This window comes from Alosa alosa, chromosome 16 (genome assembly GCF_017589495.1).
Source record: "Alosa alosa isolate M-15738 ecotype Scorff River chromosome 16, AALO_Geno_1.1, whole genome shotgun sequence".
NCBI classification, from domain to species: Eukaryota; Metazoa; Chordata; class Actinopteri; order Clupeiformes; family Clupeidae; genus Alosa; species Alosa alosa.
Window position 1 is genome coordinate 14184031 of NC_063204.1, and position 22934 is coordinate 14206964.

The window sequence follows — 22934 nt, forward strand, 5'->3', positions numbered from 1 at the left end:
CCCCTAAATCCTTTTTAGATTAGATTAGATTAGATTACACTAGATTCAACTTTATTGTAATTTAGCTATGTACAGGTACAGAGCCAATGAAATATATATATGTATATAAAATTTATAGTATGGGGTGTTAGCAGTGCCCCCTAATCTACTGCTGTGTTCCTGTCATATAGTAAGATAGGCTATGCTATGTCACAAAATACTACACTATTTCTATAATAATTAAAGTATAAGAATACTATAATATTTTTGCCCTAAAACAATATACGATTCCTATAGTTCTTTTTGGTAAGGAAATTGAAACTGGGCCAGCCAGTTGCCCTGATAACTTGCATGTGTCAAGGCAGCGGGCAAATAATAAGCCCCTGATACAGCTTGCCCTCCTTTCAGAAACCCCGTAGTCGGCAGTAGGCGGAAGCTTCAACAAATAGGTCCAAAATGGCAGGAGCCGATGGAGACGATTCGCTCTACCCCATAGCCGTTTTAATCGATGAACTTCGAAATGAAGACGTCCAGGTAATAATTAACCATTTGTTAGTAGGATTTTGTAAGTTATAAATGGATTTCAATAATACCGTCAATTCCCCATTAATTTACACGAAACGCTAGCTGGCTAGCTTCCTAGCTAGCCTGTATTAGCACTTGCTGGCTAGCAAACGCTAACCAGTTAACATACAATATGACTGATCCTATCTTCAGTACTTGTGTTAATGCGTAGCGCAAGTAATGGGCATGCATTGTTTGCAGGTTGTGTGTATGTCACTGGTGCCATAGTCAAGTGCTGAGCTTCATGGTTTGGTTAGCACATAGCATTCGCTGTTTGGCTCTCAGTGTTTGTAGACAGTAGCACTGCTAGCGTAACGTTAAGCTGGCTAACGTTAACCGTAGCTTGACAGGAGGGTGCATCAAGGTGGGGCCTGTCTTTTCTTGGATGACACCACATAAATGGCAACCGTTGTTTTCTTTCAAATTGACCTTAAGATGTTAAGTTTAAAACGTTTGTGTGGCCTATAGCTATGGTCACACGCCATAGTCAAGCCTCGCCCACCCGCAAGACTTGTGTGTTGACATCAAACGGTGTGATGTTAGCAAGGTTCTTTACTGTCAATCAGGTGCAGATGTCCCCAGATTTTTTTATTGATAACTACCGCCCTTTCTTTGCAGTTGCGGCTGAACAGCATTAAGAAGCTGTCCACCATCGCGTTGGCGTTAGGAGTGGAGAGGACTCGCACAGAACTCCTTCCCTTCCTCACTGGTAAGCCATGGGACTGGTTCTTGGAGGGGTAGAATAATTAACACCCGGCTGTGCACTCATGCTTCTTCTTTTGTGCTGGTTCCAGACACCATCTACGATGAGGATGAGGTCCTGCTGGCTTTGGCTGAGCAGCTGGGCAACTTCACCATGCTTGTGGGAGGCCCTGAATATGTCCACTGCCTCCTGGTAAGACCCCACATACATGCACAGCATCAGGCCGACTCGCATGCACTGGCTTTCCTCTCAGACCCTACACTAGATATGCACAGCAGCACTCTTATCATACATACACTGGTTTTCCTTAGAGACTACTCACAAGGTTTGGTTTGAGTACAATCTTTATGTTCTAACAACTTCCATTTAATCATCATTTGAAAAGTAAAAATAATTTGTTGATCCCTTATGTCTATTGTAAATAAAATGCTTATGGGGCCATCTTAGGGCAGTGGAATGCTCTCACGTGCAGCATATTCACATTTCTGTCTATCTCCCATCATACCTGTCAGGATTAAGTAATTTGCCTCAGGCGAATTGCACCCAGCCCATCCCTGACTGAGAACCTGTTGAGTATGTATGTCGGCTGTTAGCACTAACTGAGACCCCCAGCCCCCACTGGAGAGCCTGGCCACTGTGGAGGAGACTGTGGTGCGGGACAAGGCAGTGGAGTCACTGCGTAAGATCTCCCAGGAGCACTCGCCTGTGGACCTGGAGGTGCACTTTGAGCCCCTGGTGAAGCGCCTGGCCAGCGGAGACTGGTTCACCTCCCGCACCTCCGCCTGCGGCCTCTTCAGCGTCTGCTACCCCCGCGTCTCCAGCACTGTCAAGGCTGAGATCAGGCAGTGAGTACCCACACCCTCTACATGTAGCCTTCTCAGGCAGTGAGTACCCCCACCCACACCCTCTCCATGTAGCCTTCTGAGGCAGTGAGCACCCCCACCCTGTAGCCTTCTCAGGCAATGAGGACCCCCACTCTGTAGCCATCTTAGGCAATGAGGACCCCCACCCTGTAGTCCTCTTAGGCAGCTACAGTGCTACACTCTGGTGGCCTCTTTAACATCATGCACCAGTAGACAGTACCTAGATAAATGGAGATCTATGTGGAAAATATAATTCTATGTGGAATTAGTGTAATTATAAATATAATTCTATGTGGAATTCCCCTTTAACTTTGGTTTGTGCTGGTCTTGCTGTGTGTGCATGGCGTGTGTGTGCCAGTAGCTCTCTTCTGAGTGTGTGTAGATTTGATCCCTTGTGGCTTCTCTAATTCCCCACACTGCTCTCTAGTGTTCTCCCGAGCTGCTCTCTGCTGCCTGGTGCTGGTTTAATCTGGTCTCTCTCTCTCTCTCTCTCTCTCTGTCTCTCTGTCTCTCTGTCTCTCTCTCTCTCTCTCTCTCTCTCAGGCATTTCCGCACCCTGTGCTCTGATGACACCCCGATGGTGAGGCGGGCAGCTGCCTCCAAGCTGGGAGAGTTTGCCAAGGTTCTGGAGCTGGAGTACGTCAAGAGTGACATCATCTCCCTCTTCACTGCACTGGCCTCTGATGAGCAGGTACACATTAGAAAGAGTCGGTACCCTTGGCTATTACAATATTTTATTTTGCAATACTGTATAGATTTTCACACAATAGTGCGATACACAGTATTGATTTTAAAGCAATAGTTATAAAATGCATAGTCTATATGAGACACCACACCACTTCATATTTTGAGGTACTTAATGTGTTTACATGAAGTAAACCTTTTTTATCTACATTTTATTCACATGGTGGTGTCTGTATTTATTGAGGATTCCGGCCTATGTCACACTTCCTTATTGTTCCCATAACCATAATAGAGATATTAACGCTGCCATTTTGGGAGTCAAAAAATTGCGAAGTCTAATGGCGATTAAATCCAAGCTTCATTGAGTATTTTAAATAAACTGGTGCAAGGTGATCGACATCCTAGACCTCAAGACACTAACTTTTTAGTTAACACCACGTCTTGATACACGCATGACCATTAAAGCTTAAGAGTTTGAAGACTATTTTCTGGCTGGACTAACATAGTCTACTCAGTCATAAATAGTGATAGGCCTACTGCTCCTCAGACTACATAACCACATTATTGAACATGACGGGCAATAGCCTACAGGAATAACCCTTAATTTGATCTGATTTTCAAGTGAAATCTGCATAACTATTTTTTTCATTTGGCAAAAATGACGTGTTGACTAAGCTACTATCATAAACTGACTTTTTAACTAGCACTAGGGTTCATAGTAGCCTAGCCTAACTTAGCTCACTATGTTTTTATAAATGACACCGGCTATCTAACTAATCTTACATCAAACTTGGATTAAACTCTGAAAGACTATATGCATGAAGTTTACTGGATATTTGAGGGAGTTTCTGCATGGATAACTAGAAAGATGAGGATGGAACAGCTGAACTGACTTGTGACCGTCACCTCAGCTGGCTAGCTTTCAGGCAAGGTAAGAACCTCAGTAAGATTCCCCCAGTGAGCTAGCAAGGGCAGGCTATTGTTATCCAGTTGTTGTCATTAATTGCCTTTAAATTGAGTGAACCGTCTATATCAACTAGGAAAAAAGTTTCCCCAATCAGGAAATTCTACTTCTTAATTTGGTGCCATCACCAATGCATAGCCTGGTGTGAGCACTCTTGCAATGTGTGTGCATCCCTGCGCAAGTGAAACTTAAAGAAGCTTGAAATGGTAAGTAGCCTACCCTTGGGTGAACTTCGTTTTTGTAATGTAGTTTGATGGTCTCTTGAGCAATGTGTTTGCTCGACTGTTTTATTGTGAGCCCTGTATGTGTTTAGCCTGGTTTCTTGATGGCTAGCTTGCTAGCTAGTGGTGGTTTCGCGTAGCAGTCACTTGCTACCGAAGCTGCAGGGGGAGCTATGTCGTGAAAAATGCAAGCCCAACTAGCGAAGGAATAACCAGACCTGCACAGGGCTTCTTTAATACTGGATATAATATGGGCTAGAAGCAACAATATTTAAAACAACAAATGACTTGGATTCATGTAACCATCCATGGAAACAACATAGGGACCGCCCTTAATTTGATCTTAAATTTCTGTCATTAGGCTATTTTGTGTCTTTACATTTACTTAATATAGTAGCCTATAGTTTAATTAGGCTAGCCTAGCTTAGGCAATATGCATTAACCAAGTGATTCCTTGAAACACTTACGCTGTTGTCTGTTAGGCTAAAGTCGCAATTTCTTGTAACAGAAATAGCTTATATCGTAGCAATAGCAACATTTTCTTTATTTGAACTTGCACTTTGACTTTAATTTGGCAAATTAAACAAGCCTATGAGGAACATAGGCTTGTACACCTCCTGCCAGGAAGACAACATTCTGATGTTTGATTGAAAATGACAGGACACTCTAACATGGGGGGGCAATGGGGGGCATTTTAAGCACGTTGTTTGACAGGCTTTCTGTCACTGTATATTGAGACTACACTTAAAAAAATGGTGGTAGCCTAGTGATGAAATTGCTGCTGCAATTGCCTTATCTAATGCTAAATTAGATTTTATACTAGGCTACTCTGAATGGAATGAGACACCTATGTGCACCACGTTGGCTATACGGCATATTAAAAGGAAAACGGTTGAAAAACTAAGACTTGAAGACTTTAACAAAAGTTAATTGAGCCCTCTAAGCTTGGACACTAACCAAGTTCGTTAAGTTACAATATGCTTAGTTGACTCCCAAAATGGCAAACACTAAAATTCTCGCGTCTGACATCAGCTAGGAATTACAATCCTATCACAATGTTTTGACTTGTAACCCCTGCATTGTGATATGCATCCCTATAGTCATATTCCTGCAAATACGCAGTCCTAGGAGACACACGCACACACGCGCGCGCGCGCCTCACATTAATCCTTAATGCCTGTTTCCCATCCGCTGTTCTGGGGGAATCCATCACCACCAGTCCACACCAGTGACCTTTGGAGATGAGCAATGTCCCACTCCGAATGATCTTTGTGTACTGCTACGTCAACCCAAGACTAAACAGTTTACACTACTACATTGTCTTGCTGACCCTAGCTTCTGGGCCAGTGATGGTGTCCTAATGGTTTTTCTATCCACTCCTTACAAAGACTAGCTGGAGAAACAAAGATGTCATTAGCTGAGTTTGGAGCCTTTTTATGGACATTTTTTGGTTGTTGTCCTCTTGTCCCCTGGAATGCAAAGGGGAACAACAAATTCTTTTTGAGTGGGGTGGCTTTTAGTCTAAAACTAATATTTATATGGAATCGAAAGGATTCTCTCTGATTAAACACCAGTACTCTGTCAGTTGGCAGGACTGAGTACTTTAGCTCTTGGGGTCAGTTTTTAATTATATTTTGACACCATTTTAATCAAACAAAACCATCTTTGAGTTGTTTTTCTGTCTCCCGTCGTCTTGTGACGTAAACAGCAGCCCTATCGACTCAACAGAACACATACACACACACACCCCAGCAGTGGAGCCTGCCATCCAGGGCCCCAACCTGCAAGTGGGAGCGGTTGTGTTTTTTTTTTTTGTCTGCTGACTGCTTGACCGAGCTGCCTTCTCTTTCAGGACTCTGTGCGTCTGCTGGCGGTGGAGGCGTGCGTGAGCATCGCCCAGCTGCTGCCCCAAGAGGAGCTGGAGTCGCTGGTCATGCCCACCCTGCGCCAGGCGGCCGAGGACAAGTCTTGGAGGGTGCGCTACATGGTGGCCGACAAGTTCTCCGAGGTCAGTGGAACACGCAGCGCACACTGAAGTCACCTCTGTGTGACGCGGCCAGGCTATGATCCTGTCCAGATGTCTGGTCTGACCTGGTGCAGTTTTAGCCCCAGTAGTGGTGGTTCCCTAGCTGCTATGGGGGTCTCTTCTGGCGGGGTTAAACGTAAGCGGTGGCCCGGGGCAATTAAAAAAGCCTGACTGGCAATGTGGTTGGCCGGTCAGGTTTTCTGAGTCATTTTAGTTTACTTCTGATGCTTTTGATAAACTTTTATAGTAGTAAACAGGTTTATGTAAAAGTGACACTTTGCGGCCAGAAGAAATATATGAAGGGCCAGCACCAGTCGGTTGTACTCCGGGTTCTCACCAGACATATCATGGTATTTTGATAGTCTTATTTCAGACATGGAAAGTCAGGGAATTTCCGAGAATTTTGTTTACTAAAATTTACTTAATCTTTGGTTTAGGAGGTGAGTTTAAGAGGTTTGATAATTCCGAATCCCCATGTTATTTTCCCATAGGAAAAATCTCAAGATACCGCATCTCCTTATGGGCAAAGATGGTAGCTTTTTTTTGTTGGTGAACTTTGGGACTGGAGAATGGATCAGCTGGTGATTAGGGTCAAAGGTCACTGTGACAAGTGTCTCGATGACTCTCTTAAGCTTCATAGCCATACAGTGATTCATAGCACTCTGTCCACACTTCTCCAGTCACTCTAGAGATGCTGTGCAATGTTGGGTAATTGTTTTGTTTATGCTTTCTTCCAGTTGCAAAAGGCAGTCGGGCCAGAGATCACTAAGAATGACCTGGTCCCCGCTTTCCAGAACCTTCTGAAGGACTGTGAGGCAGAGGTCCGTGCAGCTGCAGCCAACAAAGTCAAAGGTGAGCCCTGCCCTGCCCTGCCATGCCATCAGGCAGCTGAGGGAACGTGTGTGTGTGCGTGTGTGCATGCATGTTGTTGATGTGCGTGTTTTCTTTCCTCAGAGTTCTGTGAGAATTTGCCTGAGGACGGCAGGGAGACCATCATCATGACTCACATTCTGCCCTGTGTGAAGGTACTGTGTGTGTGTTGACCCCCAGTCTACAGGGGTGCTGTTACCCCTGTGTCATTCACCCTGAGGCTGTTGCCCTGAGGCTGTTGCTGCTCCTCCAGGGTGGAGATGGAGACTGTGTGTGTGTTTTAGAAGATTGGGTTGGTGATGGCCCAGACCTCCATCCCTCGCTGTGTGTGTGTGTGTGTGTGTGTGTGTGTGTGTGTGTGTGTGCACATGCATGCGTCCTCCCTGTGTGATGAGAGGCTTCCAGAGTGACCGCTTTCATCAGCCCCACACAGAGGTAATCAGGTGCATTAACGGCTCTCTGTGCGCTTTAGATTCATCAGCAGCTCCTGCTCACACGTGACCCACATCCTCTTAGATAAACAAACATTTGCCAGGCGAATGCGCAAACGAATTGCACACATCAGTCCTTGCATAAGCACCCAACCCAAACAGACAATATGTGTCATCTCCTGTCCCCGCAGCTCTGCACTGGGTCGAAGGTCGCATGGAGGGCACTTGCCTTGGAGGCGTTCTGTGTGTAAATGCTGTTTGGGGTCTGTGGGTGCGCTTATGTAAGGTAGTCATTAACACCACCACTTCACAGGTGCCAATTTACCATGTAAACAAAATGGGTCGTGACTGCTCACAGCGCAATCCCATTATACACACACACTTAGTCAGCTTGCCACCATTTGTTTATCATATTAAAATGTGTTTTTCTTTCCCCTGTCATGATTTATGTGCACAATGTATCAGCCTTTTGTGGCTAAGGTAGAAGTGCACCGTTAGCTTAACTTAGTTAAACATTAGCTTACTACAACCTATGACGTAATGTTTTCTCCAGTGGTGCTAATACCTAATGCAATACGTAAGCATTTGAAATTCCGCATAGCAGTCACATACCTTGAAAATGAACTTAATAGAAAACCGAACTGTCTGTAGTCTCCTTATTTCATGTGACTGCTTAACAAACTATTTCAACAAAGTTTTGTCTTCTACGCGAATTAAATGTGAAGCCTCTGCCAGGTCTGACATGCTCTACAGCACTTTTAGCCGGTTACACCTCTGTGTGTGCACACACGTTTTTTCTTTACCGGTATCGTTAAAGGTGTGAAAGCGGTCAGAGAAAATGCACCCATTGGTTTTGTGTAGACGGAGCCTCACGCTCACACTCTTGAGGGTGTCTGTACCCATGGGAATCCTGTAAGAGTTTGGGAACATTCCGTTACTCTGCCGACATGTAAATACTACCATGGGTTTTAGGTTTGGGCATTTTTGGGTAAATTTCTTGGGTAAAGTTACAAGTAGTGTGTGTGTGTGTGTGTGTGTGTGTTTGTTTGATTGACTGACTGACTAGAAAGCCGGGCTTCCTCCTCCATCTGCTTTATGGTGTTTTTGTGTTGTCAAAGCATGTACAAACATTCATTTACATAAATAAGGACAAGTGTGTGTGTGTGTGTCCGTGTCCCTCTGATCTGTGTGTGTGTGTGTGTGTCAACTGCAGGAGCTGGTGTCCGACACCAACCAACATGTAAAGTCAGCATTGGCATCAGTCATCATGGGCCTGTCCACCATCCTTGGGAAGGACAACACCGTGGAGCACCTGCTGCCCCTGTTCCTGGCCCAGCTCAAGGACGAGGTGAGGGCCAGATCACACACACCACACAAGCACCACACACACATACACGCTCACCACGCACCATACACACATACCACACACGCACCACACACCATATACATACCACATACGCACCACACACACTATACACACATACCACATGGGCACCACACACGCACACACACCTCACACTAGGGATGGCGAAAATTAAAAATGTTCTTGACCGACCACTGAGCCTCATTAGCCGGTTGAAACCGGTTAACTGATTAGTTTAGAATATGCTACACTATTTGAAATAACAAACATTCGAGCCGCGCCTGCAATTTCGCAAGTCTGTCGCATCGCTCTGCCTCCCGCTCACACACACATTGCCCTGGCGCCCTTCCACTCACGTCACTTTTTTTTAAATCCCGCAGTCCCGCAAACGCTTGTATGTAATCAGAGGACAAATGGCTCCTTAGTTTCGAAATGGTTTGGGTACAAGGTGAACGCGTTGAAAATAAAGGCGTTTGTCTAGCGGTAGAAGCTCATTTGAAACATTGCCGCGGCTCATTTAAGAAAATGACCGCTCCGAAGAGACGCCGCTTTAGTTTGAGGTAGTGCTAACAATAATAAATAAAAGATGATTATCATCATCACCTTATCTGTTGCCATTGATGATCCTTCCTGAAATGTAGATGTAATGTATTTCCAAATCTAAGCCCATCTTATGTGGAATGTTGCCTAATAGACTGCAACACGATAAAACGAATGGATAAAACGGGCACCTTCAGAATGCGTAAAAGATGCATTGGCCAAGGCAGGTCTAACTCACTGTTTGCTTTCTAATAACTGACAAAACAACTATTTTCTTTAATTAATTGCATAAGCTGTAGAAAGCCCTCACCAGTCAAGGGGCAACATGTATTTTGCAATCATTCCGCATATCTTTTGGGTAATAATCTGTGCGCTGTTCGTCACATTTCCTACCAGCTAGCATAGATGACACGGTAGGTTGGCTTTGGCTACCTTTCTCACTCGAAGAGCGCTGATAATATAGTTAACAAAAATGGCAAACAGCTGCTTCAGCTTGATTTGTGTATCAAATCTATCATGACCAGATTTACCCCATCCAGCAGGTCTCAGGTCAGCTCTTTGCCTCTGATGAAAATTTAGACAAATTGGCAAAGTTTTGTAAAAGCACTCAGTATTACAATGTAACAACTATATGTAGGTACCCACAAATACATAATGCAAGTACAATGATAGTACCTGATAGTACATGTTGTTACACCGGTTGTACCACTGTACCTAATTAGGTAGGTACACTGTAACAGCGACACATTAAAATAAAGTGTTACAGAATGTCAAACATTAAGGAAACAGTTAAGAACACTATCAAATAAGAAACATAGGGAACAAACAAATATAAGCACACGGTTACTATACCAACAAACTCTTACCAAATACAAATCATTACTAAGACCGAAAAAAACGCATTACATGAATAAAAGCTACAAGATATAGAAGATGCTGTCGCTCAAAATTCATTTTGGGAGTTATGGAACAAACTTGAGATCACCAAAAACACTAAACAGATCCCCCTATGTGATGCAAACATCTGGACAGACCATTTTGGGCAACCCTACAGTGAAGATAAACTAAATCCACTCCAAGCACAATTGACTGATAAATTACAAGAATTGGAATCAAAAGTAAAAAATGAATTGAACAATCTAGACACCCCTTTATCACTAGCTGAACTAAACGAAAAAATAAAAACCCTAAAAAACAAAAAGGCATGTGGGTGCGATGGGATACATAATGAAATGATTAAGTACAGCAGCCCAATACTGAAACAAGCCATTCTCAAACTTTTCAATCTAGTTCTAGCTGTTGGTCATTTCCCACGGCCATGGAAAGAAAATCAAATCGTACCAATCTACAAAAACGGAGATAAACTAGATCCAAACAACTACAGAGGCATTGCTGTAAGCAGCAACTTAGGAAAGCTTTTCTGTAGCATCATAAATAACAGAATGGTAGAATTCTTACAGGAAAATAGGGTTCTAAGTAACAATCAGATCGGGTTAATGCCAAAATACAGAACAACTGACCACATATATACATTAGACATTAATTGAAAAATATGTACAGAACACCAACAGAGGAAAACTTTTTGGATGCTTTGTAGACTTCAAGAAGGCCTTCGATTCAGTCTGGCATGATGGACTCTTACTTAAACTGATAGAAAATGGGATAGGGGGGAGAATCTATGACCTTATAAAATTATTATATATACACACACACAAATACAAACACAACAGATGTGTCAAAATCGATGATAAAAGAACGTCATACTTTAAACAAGCCAAAGGTGTTCGGCAAGGTTGTAGTCTTAGTCCTATACTCTTCAATTTATACATCAATGATCTAACATCAGACATGGCTAAATCCAAACTATCAGGAGTCACAATTGGGGGTAGAGACATTAAATGTCTCCTGTTGGCGGATGACCTCCTACTTCTGTCCCCAACTGAGGAGGGGCTAAAAGAGAGTCTGTTAATCCTGGAAAATTACTCTGAAATTTGGAACCTCCCCATAAATAAAGAAAAAACTAAAATAATGATATTTTTTAAAAAAAAAAGACCCGTTCAACAGACAATAAATATAATTTCACCCTTGGTGAAAGCAGACTTTCCCAAGTGACAAGCTATAACTATTTGGGCCTAAATATTTCCTCCACGGGCAATTTTAATCTGGCTATAAAAGACCTGGTTGACAAAGCACGGAGAACATATTTTTGCATAAGAAAATCTCTATACCAAGACAACACCCCTATCAAATTGTGGCAAAATATTTTTGATTTGGTTAGCAAGCCCATTATCTTATATGGCAGTGAAATTTGGGGCATAAAACATCAAGATAATTATAAGCAATGGGACAAAAGCCCAGCAGAAACCCTACACCTGGAATTCTGTAAGAACATCTTGGGGGTACACAGGAATGCAACAAATATTGCATGCAGAGCAGAACTTGGAAGATATCCACTATTAGTTGATATTCAAAAAAGAGCATGCAAATTTTATCACCATGTACTGTCCTCAAAACCAGAGGAATATAATCACAGTGCCCTTCTACAGAGGAGAACCCACCCAGAGAGAGATCCTTTTGATTATCTTATATCAAAACACAATTTGAATTTGAATACACCTGACACGTCTCAGGCAAAGTTAAAACATATCGAAAAATTAACAAAAGAAGAATATTACAAATATTGGCTAAACAATATTGAACAATCCAACAAATTGAAATGTTTCCAAAAAATCAAAACCAATTATGAATTTGCATCTTATCTAAAAGAAATTACCGAGTACAAACAAAGAAAATTACTAACATTCTATAGATTAAGTGAACACTCTCTGGCCTTATAAATGGGAGGACACAGGCAAACCTGGCTTCCTAGGGAGGACACAGGCAAACCTGGCTTCCTAGGGGAGGACACAGGCAAACCCTGGCTTCCTAGGGGAGGACACAGGCAAACCTGGCTTCCTAGGGAGGACACAGGCTAAACTGGCTTCCTAGGGAGGACACAGGCAAACCTGGCTTCCTAGGGAGGACACAGGCAAACCTGGCTTCCTAGGGAGGACACAGGCAAACCTGGCTTCCTAGGGAGGACACAGGCAAACCTGGCTTCCTAGGGAGGACACAGGCTAAACTGGCTTCCTAGGGAGGACACAGGCAAACCTGGCTTCCTAGGGAGGAGAGGCTGTGTTTGCAGTGCAGTGAGGGAGTAGTAGAAGACGAACAACACTTCCTCACTGAATGCAGTACATTCAGCACAGCCAGGAACCAACATTTCTTTCAATTCAGCCAAATTATACCTCAGTTTGAACTATTAGAAAATGAAGACAAGCTCCCATACTTGTTGGGAGAGCATACAAGTTATGTAAAACTTCGCTGCAGTACATGTCATAAATCGAGGAAGTGAGTGACCCATATTTAATGACATGCTTTGCTTTATATCAATAACCAATACCCATGATGGCACATTGATAAATATACAGTATATAGTAATACTGTATCATTATACATTTCATTTATTATTTTCTCTTTTTAATGAGAGAGAGAGAGAGAGAGAGAGAATGTAGTGAGTTGGCCGGGGCCAGTTGGCGGCTGCAGACAATGGAGAGCAGTTGAGGTTCTTGGAAAGAGGTTCTGTTCTCTGAATAGGGACACAAAGCCAAATGAACTGATGAATTGTCTCTCCGCCAGGGTCTTCTAGGGGACTGCCAATGTTGTCTATGTCTGTCTGTCTATGGTCCAGTGTTTCCCGTACATCGACTTATTTGTGGTGGTCCACCACAATATCAACATTGACCAGCACACAATGATTTTTCAGGTTGTACTAAATTGTGCTTAAAACTGGTTAGCATCATAACCACACTGTGCTAATTGTTAAAAACTATTGTATTCAAGTTAATTCTGCAAACGAACCACCACAAATGGAATTCAATGCTCGTTTAGTAGAGTTTCAGTTGCACGAGGCGGAGGGAGTAGCAAGCTAGCTCTCTGTTTTGTTTGAACGTCAACAGAAGTGACGTTACCCAACGTCACTTAGAGCACCTTTAACTATTTACATAGAAAACATCATGAATTGCATCCACACATATCAGTAGCTGTGAGACTGTAAGCTTTCCTCTCTCTCTGACGTCTTAGTGACAGACGCTCAATTAGACCTACACACCACTAATACAATGTAATGACTCCCATAAATAAAATATTTCCATACCGTGTTTTCCTAACTGTAAGCCTCGGTTTATACATTGATTTTGCAACATTTCTTCAGCTATGAGGTTAAAGGAAAATTCCGGTTTTTAGCACGTTGAGTCCCTTTTCTGGTTTGTTTTGGATGAACTAGAGTGGTGGATACTGAAATTTTGACGATTGGTCCTGTCAACTTTTTTGACTCGTTTCGAATAGCCTTTGACTACTCAGAGTGGCTGCCAACAGGCATACTGTAGTAGGCTACTCAAACATGTCCTAAAACAACCCTTAACCCATTTGTGCTGAAATACCGGAATTTTCTTTTAATACAGGGGGCCAGTTAATATGGTATTATGGTGTTTTTTTTGTTGTTTTTTTTTCCCCTTGCATGAAACACTGTCCTGCGGTTTATACACAATGTGGCTAATACACAGGAAATTATTGTACTCCACACATACTCTCCCGTACTCCACACATACTCTCCCGTACTCCACACATACTCTCCCACATACTCTCCCGTACTCCACACATACTCTCCCGTACTCCACACATACTCTCCCGTACCTCACTCATACTCTCCCGTACTCCACACATACTCTCCGTTTCCTCACTCATATACTCCGCATGCCTCACTCATGCTCTCATTTCCTCACCATACTCTCCCGTACCTCACTCATACTCTCCCGTACCTCACTCATACTCTCCCGTACCTCACTCATACTCTCCCGTACTTCACACATACTCTCCCGTACCTCACTCATACTCTCCCGTACCTCACACATACTCTCCCATACTCCACACATACTCTCCCATATTCCACATGTACTCTCCCATACCTCACTCGTACTCCACACATACTTTCCCCATACTCTCCCATACTCCACACACATACTCTCCTATACTCCACATATACTCCTATACTCTCCTATACTCTCCCATACTCCACACATACTCTCCCATACTCCACACACATACTCTCCTATACTCCACACACATACTCTCCCCTACTCCACATATACTCCTATACTCCACACATACACTCCCATACCACACATATTCCACACATACTCACATACTGTCCTATACTCTTTATATACTATCTTATACTCCACATCCTCTTATTGTCTATGTACTCATCTCGCTCGCTCTCTCCATCACTCACTCAGTGCCCTGAGGTGCGCCTGAACATCATCTCCAACCTGGACTGTGTGAATGAGGTGATTGGCATCCGCCAGCTTTCCCAGTCCCTGTTGCCCGCCATCGTGGAGCTGGCCGAGGACGCCAAGTGGAGGGTGCGCCTCGCAATCATCGAGTACATGCCCCTCCTGGCAGGACAACTGGTGAGAACACATACACATATACATACATACATACATACACACACACACAGGCACACGCGTACGCACACACGCATATACACACGCACACATATGCGCACACACACATATATTATACACACACACACATACATGCACACACGTGCACACGGAGGGCTGTGCAGGGCTCATGTTGAGACCCCACACACAGTCACACGTATACTGATGGCACTGAAATAATCAGTAGTGGCCTGATTAAGGGCACTCTTACTCTCTCTCTCTTTCTTTCTTTCTTTCTTTCTCTCTCTCTCTCTCTCTCAGATGGTGATTACAGCTGTGTGTGTGTGCGTGTGTGTGTGCGCGCGTGCTCATGCAGGACCACACTGAAGGGAGAACAGCACAGTCTACTGCTACAGTCACATGATCTCAAGTTTATTACTGAAATACAGTGTGTGTGTGTGTGTGTGTGTGTGTGTGTGTGTGTGTGTGTGTGTGTAAGTGTAAAGAATGACTTTTTATTGGAAAGTAGACCCAGAATGGGGACAATGACTAGACACAAAACAGTCCCTCATTCACGCAGGCATTGGGGCGCACACACAGACAGGGCTTTGTTCATCACTGCACCGCAGAGCCACCGTTATGTAAGGTGATGCTCGCAGCACAGGGCAAGATGGCGGCAGTGGCGGCGGGCGGAATGCCTCTGAGCCAGTCGCAGGCCAGGCCGTGGCTAATTGGGATGTAATTTTAGATCATGTGTTAGAACTCTCACAGGGCAGGTTCTCCTCTAAGGAGGATTCAAAGGGCCAGTTCATAGTCTGTGCAAGCTACGTGGACAAAATTGACAACGCAACACAAGCTCTACGCAAGCTATGCACCCCTCCATTGGAAATGCATGACATGGCACTTGCGCTTGCATCGTGTTACAAAAAGAAGCGCATGTTGCTACGCAAGGATGCACCAAACCCTTGATGTGTAGCTTGATGAGGTCATGGTCGCGTAGTTTGTGCCTATGAAACAGCCCTAAGGCTGAAGGCTAAGAACCTTCTGTAATGAAGGGGTTCTCTTTAGTATGCTATGGGTAGTGCTGTGAGGTGTGTGTGTGTGTGTGTGTGTGTGTCAGATGGCTGATGCTGTCCTCTCTTACTCTCAGGGCGTGGAGTTCTTTGACGAGAAGCTCAACTCCCTCTGCATGGCTTGGCTCGTTGACCATGGTAAGTCCTAACCCAACCCCATCTTAATCACTAATATGTATAGTGCTACTGACATTAAAAATATCCTGTCGGCAAACTCTAATTTGGTTTTAATTGTAACGTTAGGCAAGGGTGTCTCATCATAGCATTGAGGCTACACCAGGGTAGTGTTCAATGAATTCCTCCTCGATTAATGCTAGAGAATCGGATACATTTTAGCTAATGGTATCAACATGTTTTCAAGTGACAGAAAATATAAAATTAGTTCACTGCAGAAACGTATAGAAACAGTAATTGATCAATGGCTGCTGACATTTGGGTATTGGCAGCATAATGTTGGTCTTGCTGCACGCACTCACTTTCACCTTCACATCAAAGACTAAATAGATTGTGCTGTGAAATGCTCTAGAATCATGCCATAGTTCTGATACTACGATTATTTTGACAGGAGAAGGGCATAGGCTACAAATTAAAATCGCTGCATCAGTTGGATACTAAGCAGAATATGGAGAGGGGGGGCAGTCATGCAGGGCACCAAGGCCACAGTGGCCTGTGAACTTGTGATTTTTAAAGGGGCGTCACAACCTAAGGGGCAACGATGGCCGATGCCACGGTAAAAATCCACCGCTGGTGCCGGCTGCTGAAGCCTGCTGTGTGTGTGTGTGTCTCCAACACACTGACCCCTGGCACCTAACAAACCACCGATTAAACTACACACACACACACAAACACAGAGCTTTCTGTCATTTGATCTGTGTGTGTGTCTAACACGCACAGACTCTTTCTCCCTCCCTCCTGCCATGGACAATGAGTCCAGCTGATGACTTACATCATTGGAATGTGCCTGCACTTACCACACCACTGATTCCTTACATAACACACACACACACACACACACACACACACACACACAGCTCTCATTGGACACCCCAAAGGACCACCCCCAACACACACACACACATACACACGCGCACAACTCTCACTTTACACACACACACAGCTCTCACTGTGCATCCTCCAGCACACACACACACACACACAGTTCTCACTGTACACACACACACACATACAGCTCTCAATGTGCATCCTTCAGCACACACACGCCCACACAGAGCTCTCACCCTGCCCTCACACACATATGCACTGTTCATATGCTGGTGGTATGTTGATAGACCTGGCTGGTCATCCTCATTTGTGTGTAGAAGCAGTGATGTAAGAGACACACACACACTGCAACCTGCATTGTTGATTGTTGCTTCTGATGTGTTGATGGACCTGGAGCTGTGGCTGATCATCCTTTGTTTGCAGGCCCCAATAGCAGAGCTGGTCAGGTGTGTGTGTGTGTGTGTGCGCGCTACCGATCCTCCAGCACCCCAATAACCAGCTTAGCCCTCTACACTGCCCTGCTTCATCATAATCTCAATTTCATTTAGCTGCAGCCACAGGGGGCTCTGTGTGTGTGTGTGTGTGTGTGTGTGTGTGTTACACAACCCATGTCAGAAAAATATGTCAGGCAGAAAGCCCATTACATCACCATAGTCCTCTTTCTAAGAGCCTGATCACAGGGCGTTTGATCTTTGAGCCATCCCCCATTATCTGTGTGTGTTTGATGGAGAGAAAGCAGAGGGTTCATCACACATGTCCTGCCTCTACCACTCTGTGTAGTGTATGTACTCTGTTTGTGTGTGATGTGTTCTCCATTTTCACACATGACTACCTTCTTTAATGCATTCCTAATTGCATAGTTTTTTACAAGTGTTCACATATGAGGCTCACAAGTTGACATTGCAGGGGTGGGAGTTGTTCACACATGCAGTAAATACCCCAGGTGGTTTAAGTGAGGGATGGTGACAGGGTTAAGATAGCTGGAGGTGGGGTATGACACACAATATGTGCAACTGCGGTCATTTAGTTTGTTTACCACATATAGCACTGGCCGAAACTACATACATTACCAGCATAATTCGCTCCCAATACCCTAGTGTAGGGTTTAACCCTCTCTGGGATAAGACAGCCAATTATCTCATCTTCGTTGTAGGGAATATGTTCGTATTTCAATTGATAAAAATTAAGGTATGACTCTTGTTTAGTTGAGGTTATAATATGTAAAGTTAAGCTTGCCAAATCCATAGGCAGCTTGACTGTGACTTTGTTCTTCACACTCCTGTTAGTAAACTAAAAAAAGCAAAACATAGAAATCATGTAATGGTTGCCTAAATCCAATGTACACACTGACAACTCTCACGGCAACTTTATTTTGTGCCTTAAATTTGCTCAAAAATTTCATTTATAAACCCTTTTCGCTCCCCACCTTGATGTATTTCAGGCGGTTTGCTTTGGGGACAAATTCAAAGATAATGCATGTGTAATCAAAGATCATGCATGTGTACGCCCTCTGTTCGCTGCTTGATTGGTGGCTCTCGGTAGATTTCTACTCAAGAAATCCTAAGAGGGCTCATCTGTGCCAGTCTCAATACTGAAGTGAAATGAAATTGAGCGGAAGTTCGTAGACGGCGGAAGCCAGGCTGCTCCGTTGTGCCCTTGAACAAGGCACTTAACACCAAGTTGCTAAAAACTTGCTCTCCGTGCACAAAGACTTTTGGCTGTATGCCCATGGATTTGCCGCATGACTATGGCGTTTGGCGAATATACTCGTCTTTCCAGTGTGTCCATCTTTCCATTCCGTTGTTGTTGTTTTTTTATGTTGTCTTGGATGTAAAATGTCAATTCCGCATTGCTCTGACATTTAAGTGATATCTGTTAATGATTTTAGCATTAAAGAAACATCAACATGGTCCCTCACTAGGTGTGAATCTCACCCATTCCTTAACCTTACTGTTCACATGTACACTACCAGTTAAAAGTTTGGAGACACTTAGACATTTCCATTCCACTCCATTATAGACAGAATACATTATGTGCTTACATAATTGCAAAGGGTTCTCGTCTGTTGTAGAAAGAAGCGGCTGATCTTTAATGCAATATCTACATTGCCCATTATCAGCAACCATTCATCCAATGTTGCAAAGGCACATTCTGTTTACTAATCTCGTATCATTTTAAAAGGCTAACTGATAAAACATTGGATTGCAATTATGTAAGCACATAATGTAATCTTAAAAACTGCTACGCCGACTAAAAAAAACAATGCAAATGATCTCTGCTGGTGTTCAGTCTATAATGGAGTGGAATGGAAATTTCTAAGTGTCCAAACTTTTGACAGGTAGTGCATGTTAACTTGTATGGCACTCGAGATTGGTACTAGAAGGTTGGTAGCATCAGACGCAGTTGATTCCTAGTCAAAACACTGGACCTTTTGCTCACACATAGCTTGTAGAGTTGAGTTGATTTCTTTTTATGTCTGAAAACAGTTTGCGTCTCCGTCTAGTGTATGCCATCTGGGAGGCTGCAACCAATAACTCTGTGTTCTGTGTGTGTGTGTGTGTGTGCGCAACGTGCTCTCTATGTGTCTGTCCTGTCTGTAGTGTATGCCATCCGGGAGGCTGCCACCAACAACCTGAAGAAGCTGGTGGAGAAGTTTGGCCCTGAGTGGGCACAGAACACTATCGTGCCCAAAGTGCTGGGCATGGCCAACGACCCAAACTACTTGCACCGCATGACCACGCTGTTCTGTGTCAATGTAAGTCTCGCTCTCACTCATTCACTCACACTCTCACACAAACACACACACACACACACACACACACACACACACACCTACCGCATGTCCACACTCTTCTGTGTCAATGTAAGTCTCGCTCACTCATTCCCTCACTCATACTCTCTCTCACTCCACACACACACACACACACACACACACACACACACCTACCGCATGTCCACACTCTTCTGTGTCAATGTGAGTGACACACACACACACGTACAACTACCTGCACTGCATGAACACACTCTTGTGTGTTAGCATGAGACACACACACTTTAAGAGTCCTAATCCTCCACTACAAACAATGACCGCTCCATTAGAGTGATCTTCATAGCAATCCTAATGGATTGAAGTGGACATGTCATTTTGTTCTTGTCATATTCCAACACTGATTAGTATCAAATACTTGGGCTCAGGGTAAGTGCATGAGCTCACCCACGTCTGTGTGTGTGTGTGTGGGGAGCTCTTGGTACTGTAGTGTAAACGGCAGTGCTACCACTGGGGCAGTTCCAGCAGCCTGAGCCCTTCAGCAATGACCTCACTGCTCAAGCATCACACTCTCTCATCTCTGGACACACACAGAGTCCCCAGAGAGGCTGTGTGTGTGAGAGGCAAGTACAACTGGTGATCAAACTCTGCTCCCCCCACCTCCTCTCTCTTTCCTCTCTCCTCCCCTCCTCCTCCTGCACCCCCCCATCCCTCCCCCCCCCCCTCTCCTCCTCCTCTACCGCCCACCCCCCATCTCTCCTCCTGCCCCCCTCTCCTCCCCTCCTCTCCCTGCCCCCCTCTACTCCCCTCCTACCCCTCCTCCTTCTATCCCTTCCTCTCCTCCTCTCTGTTCCCTCTTCTTTCCTCCCTCTCTCTGTCTTTCCCCTTATTGGCCTTGTCTCTGTAGGCGCTGTCTGAGGTGTGTGGGCAGGACATCACCACAAAGCACATGCTCCCCGTTGTGCTGAAGATGGCCAACGACCAGGTGGCCAATGTGCGCTTCAACGTGGCCAAATGCCTGCAGAAGATCGGACCTGTCCTGGACAGCAAGTATGTACACACACTCACACTAAAAATACAATGTTTCAGTGTGCCCACAGTACAGTGTAGTGCAGTATGCATCACATATTTTGGGCCACATTAACGGTACAGTTTTAGTATCTATATATGTGTGTGTGTGTCTGTCTCTCTCTGACCCGTGTGTGTGTCTCAGTTCTCTCCAGGCGGAGGTGAAGCCAGTACTGGAGAAGTTGGCCACAGATCAGGACATGGATGTCAAGTACTTTGCCCTGGAAGCCATCAGCGGTGAGGCCCCTCTGCTTCTCTCTCCAGTCACTGGGTGTGTGTGTGTGTGTCTGTGTGGGGTCTCTAACTCTCGTGTCTTTTTCCCCTACAGTCCTCTCCCTGGCCTGAAGCTTCCTCGGCGTTTCCCAGCAGTCAAGTGCAACGGAACAACACACACCTGTTGCGTCTATTTATTGATCTTGTTGAGCGCTCCCAGATCTGTCTATCTAGTTTTGGTTCCGTTTCTTCCTCTGCTAATTTTCCTGTGCTGACCACCGCTACCTTTCGCTCCGCTCCGGTCTGGTTGCTGGTGATTTGTGTCACCTGAGAAGCACCTCTAGCAGCTCTAGTGCCCCTTCCTGACCTGCATGGACCGCTGCAGAGCACAGAGAATGTGTGTGTGTGTGTGTGTATGTATATAATGTGAAGCACCCGTCAGCTCTAAATCTGGTATGATGAGTGTGTAAAAGTGTGCGTGAGTTTGTGATGAGTGTGTGAGTTTGTCTAATGGTTATTTGGTGCTTCTGAAGGGTGCTGCTTCAGATGCTACTCTAGACAGCAGATGATGCCTGTCTTGTCCACATTACGGCTCGCTCTGTGTAAGTGTGTGTGCCTAGGCTGCTTCCTCTGGCTGTCTCCACTTGTGTGTCAGCAGCAGATGCTTTCTGTGTGTGTATGTTTGTGAGCGCCTGAGTGTGCGTGTGTTCGGCGTCCTGGCTTCCAGAGGCCCACGCAGACGGTTTTCTGCTCCTCCCATCTGTGTCCCCCCCCCCCGCTTCCCTCGCTTTCCCCCTGATGTAAGGGACCATCTCTCAGATGAGTATTTGTTGGCATAGACCCCCCACACACACACACACACACACACTCCAAGAACACTCTTGGAGTGTTGAGTACAGTTGTATATATACTGGCTCTTATTTTTTTTTTTTTTTTTTTTTTTGGAAAAAAATTCGGAGACGCAACAGTGTTTCAGTTTCAATCTTAATCTTTGTGCCAATTAAGAAGAACTTTTTTTTGTTTTTTAATTTGTTTTTAAGTGATTTGATGACAGTATTTGTCCTGTTTTGTTATTTTTGTGTGATTGCTTTATCCATACGGGAGACAATCGCACGTCTGAGGCGGGTTTGGGTACCAGAAGGATGGGCAGAAGCAAGGGATTCTGGGAAGGCAGTATTTTTAAAGAGGGTTGTGGGAGTGATGTCACTTCCTGATTGTACAATGAGCTGTTCATGTACCTATCCCACAATCCCTTGTCTTAGGGGCCTCATATTCCCTCTGGTAGCGGGGTGTGTGGATTCATGGGGATTGTATTGTTTGTACCGTTATAGATGACTACAGCCAACACTGTATGGAAAACTGAATAAAAACTCACAAAAAGAGTTTCGTCTGTCTTGTGGTTTGTATTTCTAAGACTGGTAGACTGGTGCTGTACGAGGTTAGGTCATAGGTGGACCATGGAGGCAAGATAGCAGGGTTATTGGTGTTAAGCTGACAGTGTTGCCACCCTGAGAGGGACTGTTTGTGTACGTGTGTGTAAGAGTTTGAGTGAGTGTGGGAGTTGTATTAAGGGGGAGGTGTATGTGTGTGTGTGTGTGTGTGAGTTTATGGGAGGTGTGTTTTTTTGTTTTGTTTTAGTAAGTCTATGTGGTGTTTGAGTTGGAGGTTTGTATTTCTGTGTGGGAGTTGTATGGATATTGTGTGTGTGTGTGTGTGTGTGTGTGTGACCGAAAGAGAGTGACCGTTTGTGTGTGTGAGTTGGATTTGTGGAGGCGGAGGTTGGTTATGTGCTTGTGTGTGTGTAAATTATGTTGAGGTGGAAGTGTGTGTGTGTGTGTATGTTGGGGCCAGTCCCATGATGACATGTATGCCATACATTTCCTGCTCAACTTCAAACACACACGAGAAAAACCCATGACCGTGACTATCAAGTGTGTGTGTGTGTGTGTGTGTGTGCGGTCACTGATCGGTGAGCCTGTTTCCTGTCCGGCCAGAGGGGTCAGAGGGTTGAGCTTGATTGTTTTCAGATGTTCCTGCTCTGCTCGTGTTTCGGCATTACGCAATGGCAGCTGCGCTGTAGCAGAAGTATAAATAACTCTTGGCATGTGGAGCCAAAC

The 22934-nt window shown here is 44.5% G+C and overlaps 1 protein-coding gene across 2 annotated transcripts; it reads left to right on the plus strand.

Moving 5' to 3' along the window:
- The first annotated feature begins 378 nt into the window (after nucleotides 1–378).
- Nucleotides 379–21040, plus strand: ppp2r1bb (protein phosphatase 2, regulatory subunit A, beta b). Of its 2 annotated transcripts, XM_048266217.1 has the most exons (16): nucleotides 379–513; nucleotides 1162–1252; nucleotides 1338–1438; nucleotides 1859–2091; nucleotides 2653–2800; nucleotides 5831–5986; nucleotides 6742–6856; nucleotides 6959–7029; nucleotides 8519–8653; nucleotides 14545–14718; nucleotides 15016–15018; nucleotides 15845–15905; nucleotides 19370–19524; nucleotides 20444–20586; nucleotides 20750–20841; nucleotides 20933–21040. In XM_048266217.1, the coding sequence occupies exons 1-16, from the start codon at nucleotides 436–438 to the stop codon at nucleotides 20947–20949; spliced, it is 1773 nt and encodes a 590-aa protein (XP_048122174.1). In that variant the 5' UTR covers nucleotides 379–435; the 3' UTR covers nucleotides 20950–21040. The 2 variants fall into 2 exon arrangements, with proteins under 2 accessions (XP_048122174.1, XP_048122175.1); XM_048266218.1 differs by lacking the exon at nucleotides 15016–15018.
- The last annotated feature ends 1894 nt before the right edge of the window (nucleotides 21041–22934 follow it).

Bases quoted from the DNA above. Each gene is read 5' to 3' on its own strand.
- ppp2r1bb (XM_048266217.1), top strand. From the start codon at position 436: ATGGCAGGAGCCGATGGAGACGATTCGCTCTACCCCATAGCCGTTTTA. The intron at 1,439-1,858 runs GTAAGACCCCAC...TGAGACCCCCAG, and splicing joins AATATGTCCACTGCCTCCTG to CCCCCACTGGAGAGCCTGGC. The intron at 7,030-8,518 runs GTACTGTGTGTG...TGTCAACTGCAG, and splicing joins ACATTCTGCCCTGTGTGAAG to GAGCTGGTGTCCGACACCAA.